Source organism: Urocitellus parryii, chromosome 1 (assembly GCF_045843805.1).
Source record: "Urocitellus parryii isolate mUroPar1 chromosome 1, mUroPar1.hap1, whole genome shotgun sequence".
NCBI lineage: Eukaryota > Metazoa > Chordata > Mammalia > Rodentia > Sciuridae > Urocitellus > Urocitellus parryii.
Window position 1 is genome coordinate 256598022 of NC_135531.1, and position 8146 is coordinate 256606167.

Consider the following 8146-nt stretch of genomic DNA (forward strand, 5'->3'; position numbering starts at 1 on the left):
CCGATTGATTTCTTCAGGCTCACTGTAAGATCTCAGCATTTAACCAGTTGTAAAGGGCTCCGTAATTCTTGGTTCATCCATTTGTGTGTAGACTGCTAAGACAGCAGTAATAGGTAACTGTCAAAAGGACACTGAGAATTTCAAATCCCTTTAAAGTAGAGAAATATTCTGGAAAAAGACTCATTTACTCTGATGTTTGTCCTTACAACATCTGTGTATACAGCATGTCCATGTACATAGCACAACTTTAGCAAAACCAATGGAGTTATAACTCCAACATACTAAGCCTCCACTGCATGCTAGCATTTACAGGGGAATTTCATTTATTCCTCATGGGAAGATGAAAGTAGAAAAACTGGGGCTAGGGAGGATAAATAACTTGCTCAAGTCCATACATCCTCTAGGTGGTCAAGCCCAAAACCAAATTTGTGGGCTTCAAAGCCCACCTTGAACCATTGGCATAACTCCCCTCAAAACTGAATGGAGTCTGAAGTGTTGGAGCTGGAAGGAAAACTAGAACTTATCTTGTCCAAACCCCTCCTTTTATAGAGGAGGAGACATGTGGCCTACTGAGTTTTATCAGATAAAATGCAGTTTTCTAAATCTTTCATTCAGCTAGATTAAAACAAAACTTGAAGTTAATCAAATTATTTTCAGTGAAACATGGTACCTAGGTTTTCTTTTTTGTTAAAATAGAGTTCAGGAACCATTAATCTACCTGTTATCTCTGTAGATCTGCTTGCCCTGAGTATTTCCTATAAATGGAATTGCATAATATATGGTCTTATATTATGGTCTTATATTATGGTTTTATATTATTATGCATAATATATGGTCTTGCTTCTTAAACTCAACATAATGTTTTCCAAGTCCATTTATATTGTAGCATATGTTAGTGCTACATTCATTTTTATGGCCAAATAATATTCATTTTATATATTTATCACATTTTGTTTATATAAAAATCCATTGATATTTGGACTTTTGTGTTGTTGCCATCTTTTGGTTATTGTGAATTGTGCCACTATGAGGACTTATGCCATAAATTTTTGTTTGAATATCTATTTTCAATTCCTTTGGTTATATACGAGGGTAGAATTGCTGGGTCATAAGATAACTGTAAGTTTAACTTTTTGAGAAACTTCCAAATCATTTTCCACGGAGACTGTACCATTTTACATTCCCACATTTATGATTTATGAAGTTTCCAATTTTTCCACATTATCACCAACACTAGGTATTTTCTGTTTTGAAGATTTAAAAAGATCATTATAGACACCCTGATAGACATTAAGTAGTATCCCATTGTAGTTTTGATTAGCTTTTTCCCTAATAACTAATGATTTTGAGCATTTTTTCATTTGTTTGTTGGCTATTTATATATCTTCTTTGGGAAAATGTATATTCAAATACTTGGCCTGTTTTTTAAATTGGGTCATTCTAGTTTTGTTGTTGAGTTGTAAAAATTCTTTATATATTCTCAACTTTAGAATCTGATCAGATATATGACTTGGAAATATTTTCTCACATTCTGTGAGCTTTTTACCTTCTTTCTTTATTTTTTTTTAATTTTTTATTTGTTTTAATTAGTTACGCATGACAGTAGAATGTGTTTATACACTTTAATATATCATACATAAATGGTATATAATTTCTCATTTTTCTGAGTGGACATGTTGTAGAATCATTTTGGTCATGCAGTCACATATATACATACAGAGATAATGTCTGTTTCGTTCTACTATCCTTTCTGTTCCCACATCTCCTCCCTTGCCTGCACTTCCCTCTACCTAATTTACTTTCTTGATAGTGTTTTTTGGTGCATAAAATTTTTAAATTTTGATGAAGTTCAAGTTTTTTCTTTCATTGCAAATTGTTTTAGTGTCATATTTAAGAAATCAATGTTTATTAAAAGGTCACAAAGATTTATGCATATGTTTTCTTCTAAGAATTTTATAGTTTGAGTTCTAACCCTTAAAGTCTTTACTCCCTTTGGAGTTCATTTTTAGTAAGATATCCAGATTCATTTGTTTTTGCATGTGAGACGTAGAGTTGTCCAAGCACCACTTGTGGAAAAGACTCTTCCTTCTCCATGAATGGTCTTCACATTTTGGCAAAACTCAGTTGGACCCGGGTTTACTTCTGGACTCTCAATTCTTTTCATTTATCTATAGTGTGTCCTTATGCTAGCACCTCACGCTTTTATTATCATTGAAACTGGGAAATGTGAACACTTCCTTTTTCTTTAATTTTGTCCTTTCTCAAGATTGTTTTGGCTATTCTGGATCACTTACAATTCTATATGGATTTTAGAATCAGAACTTATCAATTTTTACAAAGAAGTCAATAGGGATGGAACATTAATTTTGCTTATATAAATTTGCAAAATTTATATATTCTCAACTTTAGAATCTGATCAGATATATGACTTGGAAATATTCCAGGAGAGCTGCTCTACTGAGTGAGAAGAAATTCCATGACAGGCACAGTAGCACATATTTAAACCTTATGCTATACAACTGAGTCTTTGATAATTGCATCTCAATACAAATTCACAGTGGCATGCAAACTAATGATAACCATATGGTGCTGTTGAATTTGAGGGAACACTAAGGACATATGGATTCCTTACATTTGCACTGATATGATAATTTAAATTGTATTCACAATCTTTTCCCATTTTGGGATTTAGTGAGGTGGGCATTTATTATCAGTTGTTATTTTACATAAGGTGAAATTAGACACAAAGCAGATAAGAAGCGACTTGCTCAAAGGGATAAGCTAGAAAGTAGGGTAACTAATCACAGTGGTCTCCCTGAAACTGAGGGTCCAAAGACCTTTGGCGCTTAAACTGGGAGAGTCCCAGGGAAACTGGGCTGAGTTGGTCACTCTACTAATGAGTAGTAGAGACTGCATAAGAAACTAGGCTCATTTAATTCTTGTTTAGCACTTTTCTTATTATGATGATCTAATCAAGTAGTCTTGCCCTTCTCTGCTTTGGAAAATTCTACTTAAAACCCTCTCTTTATGCATCTTTTCTTGACTAGTCTTGTCTGAGACATCAGCCACCCTTGCCCTCCAGAAATCTCTTGTGTTTGGTGTGCCAGCCACAGTAGATTATGCATTTTCTTCTCTCTGTGGGTTCTAATAGTTGTTCATTATATTAATCTTTCCTCTCTCCTTCAGATTGTAGGAAGGTGGAAACAATCTGCCTTCTCTCCAGACAGGAATGTATGCCTGACCAACAGGAATTAAGTGGATATTGAAAACACCTTTCAGGGTCAGGTAAGTTGTCTAGGAGTCACCTCGTATTTACAATTCAATTATTACTTAATGATAAGCAAGGGCCACTTAGTGCCAGAAAAAAAGTTTGTTTTTTTATTGCATCTCTATATGGATCATAAAGAAAAGCACTGCTTCATACAAATGGATGACCCATCGCAGAGAGCCGACTTTGGCATCCATTGCGCCCCAGTCATGGTAGCACCTGTAGTCTCCTGGCCTGAGCAGGTACTGCTGCCCCCTGTAGTTGGGAATCTTGTAGAGGACCCAACAGCCCTCCAACATATGGATGGAGTAGATCTTGTTGAGACAGTAGCGATTGTGGATACAGGAGCAGTCTTCTGTGAGCTCAGACACCCGGCCTCTGTGGTCACTTCTCTTATACAGCCTTATCCTGTGCGAGCTGGTCTGTTGTGATAATCAACAAAAGAACAAAAATGAATGGCACATATGTGTGGTGCAAACAATACTGACACAGTCAGCCTTTTATTTTCATGAAATGAGCTTTTCCGACAATCATCTAAAAAGTTTCTCCCTAATCCTACTCCTTGTGTTATTGTTCTAACAAATTAGGAAGAGTATTAAAATAAAGCTGACCTGACCAGTGAACTGGAGATCTTGCAGAAGAAACTAGCACTGAGGGCTGAGGATTTAGCTCAGTTGGTAGAGTGCTTGCCTTGCATGCACTAAACCCCTGGGTTCAATCCCCAGCACCACAAAATAAAACAAAACAAAAACTAGCATTGAAACACAGGGAATAGTAGTGTTTTTCCCTTGTAAGTAGCCACTCTCCACAGCCCTGATCAATGTGTCTGCAGATGGAATTTTAACTCCCATTTGCATTTCGGCACCATAGAACTGGGTCCTATCCAATTTGTTTTAAGGTTCCATTTTGCACTCCTGATATATAGTGATTCCTATTTACTCTGGTCCTCACATCTCTTCAAAGGATATTTGGCCAAGTGATTTGTACAATTTGGATTTCTGCTTATTTTTATCTCTTTGTGCATCTGAAAATTTTTCTAGCTTAAATTTTATTTATTTATTTGTTCTTTTGTTTGTTTGTTTATTGGCAGCACTGGGAATTGAACCCAGGGTCTCTTTCTATTCTTGAATCTCTTTGCCATGCCACATGATTTGGTGACATCACAAAGTATAAACATGTTTCATGTGACTAAGAAACATGAAGCAGCACTTTGGTGAGAACCAAGATCCATGAAATCCTAATCAATTATCTGTCTCTTTCATTTTAAGAAACTACTTAATGATGATCACTTGAAAGCCACAGGTGCTGAAACACAGTGTTCTAGGTTCTGGATCAGTGTGTCATGGAGGGTAGTGAAGAGAACCGTGGTACAATCAGAGATGTTCTACCTACATTGCTCTCTCATGGGTGGTTAACTTTTTATCATTAAAAAAGAATTACCTGTGTGGGCTTTTTTCTTGACTGAGCAAGATGATTTTTTTTAAATTAGAGATTGCCTAGATGCTTTGAACTTTAAATTTATTTTTAAAGTTTATTTATTTTTGAATTGACAGGTAAATTTGTAATATTTATCATGCACGACATGATGCTTTTAAGCGTATACTGTATACATTGTGGAGTGGTTAAAGCTAGCTAATACATATGGGTATCGACACATGATTATCATTTTTGTGGTGAAAGCACTTAACATCCACTGTCTTAGCACTTAAGAAGACAATATACAGTTGGGCATGATGGCGCATGCCTGTAATCCCGGCAACATGGGAGGCGGAGGCAGGAGGATTGCAAGTTCGATTCCCTAAGCAACTTAGGGAGACCCTGCCTCAAAATAAAAAATTAGAAGGGCTGTGGATGTAGTTCAGTGGTAAAGCGCTCCTGGGTTCAATCCCTAGTGAAAAAAAAAAAAAGAATGCGATATATAATCATTAACTGTAATCATCAAGTGTACAATAGATTTCTGGACTTATTCTTCCTACCTGTGATTATTATGATTATACATCCTTGGAACAACATGTCCCCAAACCTTCCCTCCTTACCAACTGCCCTAGCTTCTAGTACCACCATTCTCCTTTCTATGAGATCAAGGTTTTAAGATTTCACTTCAGAGTGAGATCACAGGCATTTGTTTTTCTGTGTCTGGTTTATTTCACTTAACATAAGGTCCTCTAGGTTTATCCATGTCTTTACACATGACAGAATTTCCTTCTTTTTATGGATGGGTGTCCTATATCTCTATTCAGCCAATTTTATTTTTAAAGGTCATAATTTCTTGTGCTCCAAAGTAATGTTGAGGTCCTTAAGGAAGAAAAATATAGATTACAGGAGATATATTTGGGGAGATCAATCATATATATATATATATATATATATATATATATATATATTTTTTTTTTTTTTGAAGGTAGGATCTTGCTGTCTTTACGGTGCTTTACAGTGAGCTCTAGTACACTATTGGGAACAAACAACTGACAGGAGCTGACCTCTCACATCAGTCAGGTGGAAGCAAGACTCACATAAGGAATCACGCGGCAGGAGCGGATGGAGTCATTGAAGCCCATCCACTGCTGGTAGGAGGGGTAGTCGCCCCGCCGCAGGAAGTACTGGTAGCCCTGGTAGTTGGGTTGCTCATAGAGCATCCAGCAGCCGCTGTCCACGCGGATGGAGTTGCAGCGGCTGAAGTAGGTCTGCAGGTTGGGGCAGTCGCTGCTGCACTCGTAGCAGCGGCCCTGGAAGCCCCGGTCCTCGTAGAATATGATCTGCAGTGGGAACAAGGTGACAGCACATGGTCAGCCTGAAGGAACATCCCCACAGAGTAGACACTTGATAGACACGTATGGCACTTGGATTGGCTCACCTTCCCCATAGTTGTGGAGAGCGAATGATCAGCGTCCAGTGTGATGGGGACAAGTGTGGTAGCTGATGTATATATATAGCAGGATGGCTGCTGTGTTGGCAAGAACCACACAAAAGCGACGTGGGGGTAAAGCGTAAGGGGATTTCTGTGTTCTCTCTGTTTTTCATTTGGGATCATGGGGCAGGGGGCTCTCATTCTCTCTGGCATTTTCGAGTCGTCCTCACTAGCTCCAGTGAAAGGAATTAAAGTCAGCAGAGCCATTATGACCTTGGAGACAAAGGGCGCACTTCTCATCCTATGCAGCTCTCTAGAAATACATTACATGCCCAGCATTTTGCAGTTTGCCTATAGAAACTGCTGAGATGAGGGTCGGTGGTTCCATCCGAGGGAGCTCACCGGAAATCATATGAACTCCAGAAGGACTTGAAGTGCAAAGGGGAAACAAAAGATCTTAAAATATCCGTTAATCAAAAAGACAATTGCATTTCTTCTTCAGCATAATATGGTTTTGATTTTTAAAAACTTTAGCATGTTTAGGATAAAAAGATTAGAACTGTGTATCTACTAAGATGTCAATCATGGTTATCGATGAATGGAAAGATTATAGGTCTTAGTTTTATGTTTTTATTTCTTTTGCTGTTTCTATTTCCTTAGTTTCTATCATAAACATATATTGCAATTTCATGAGATAAAAATAGTCACATTAATTTTTAAATGTATGAATTTGAGTTAATGGTGAAAAGCACTTTTGGAAATAGACATGTTTTGTCATGAGAATAAACACTTCTCAAGCTAAAAATAAAGCTATCTCCCAAGAGTCTGAGACGCTCAAAGAGCAGGACAATACTCATGATCCTTTCACTCCCCTTCTGTCACCACCTTTCTTCTAGGGTTGCTTGTTGTTTTTAAAATTAATGTTTTGATTTGCTTGTGTTACTGTTTCATTGAGTCCAGGTGACTGCCTGAAGAGCTTTCTTCATTGCTGCCAATTGACATATTTGGAAGCACTCCTCAGATATGCAGGGATTGAGGATGCTCCAAACCTCAGGTGGTCCTTTGTCATCCCATTCCCTGTGTATGTGGTGTGATGAAATCAAACACCTTTGTGCTTCAGACCAATGGAGGGACTCCAGAAAGATATCTAACTATGGCTAGCAGCACATTCATAATGCTATTTGCAAAAACCCTCAGGCAACACTTACAGCCAGTATGCAGATGGCAAAAGGAGAGACAGAAATAGCCACAAAGAAAAGATCTTTTCTCATAACTAGCAGAGCTAGATTAAAAAAAAAAAATCTGTACAAAGTCCTAGGCTAGTTCCCTGACAGTGTCTACAGTGACCACAGGTTGCCAATTCCCACTCCTTTCTCCCTCCTAATGTTGCAAGTCTCCTGGTAAATCTCAAAAACAACTACAATCAGATCCAGTGTGCAAAGGCTGGTTTGGATGCCCCAGCCACAAGCCCACATGGAAACATCACCATTTTCAGTCAAAAAACCCCACACGTGCTTTTGCACATGTTAAGGAAACTATTCTTCAGAAAGTTGGCATACCCAAACCTTGAGAAAGGTATGATCTGTACTGATATTCATTTGATCCAACTGTCATTACAAATCTTGACAGGCTAAACCATGTGCCTAGTCGGCATTTTGAAAAAGTACTGAAAGAACAGAACATTTTCTTTTCCTAGTAGTTCTTATATTCTACTGAGAGAAAACTTGCATCCATTTTTCTTTTAAAACTATATTGATGAGAAGCTGAATGTGATGGCACATGCCTATAATCCTAGTGACTCTGGAAGCTGAGGCAGGAGGATTGCAAGTTTGAGGCCAGCCTCAGCAACTTAGCCAGACCCTAAGTGTGTTAGTGAGACCCTATTTCAAAATTAAAAAAAAAAAATCAAAATGCAAAGATGCAGCTCAGAGATAAAGTGGTCCTGGGTTCAATCCCCAATACCAAAACAAACAGACAAACAAAAAACTATATTGATGTAATTTTAAATATTTTTCATTTTAGGACATAGC

The 8146-nt window shown here is 37.7% G+C and overlaps 1 protein-coding gene across 1 annotated transcript; it reads right to left on the minus strand.

The window, feature by feature from the left end:
• Positions 1-3378: 3378 nt before the first annotated feature.
• LOC144253282 (gamma-crystallin A) lies at positions 3379-8051 on the minus strand. The gene is made up of 3 exons (XM_077795090.1): positions 6123-8051; positions 5782-6024; positions 3379-3690 (listed from the first exon to the last, which is right to left on the minus strand). The coding sequence occupies exons 1-3, from the start codon at positions 6414-6416 to the stop codon at positions 3379-3381; spliced, it is 849 nt and encodes a 282-aa protein (XP_077651216.1). The 5' UTR covers positions 6417-8051.
• Between the last annotated feature and the right edge of the window lie 95 nt (positions 8052-8146).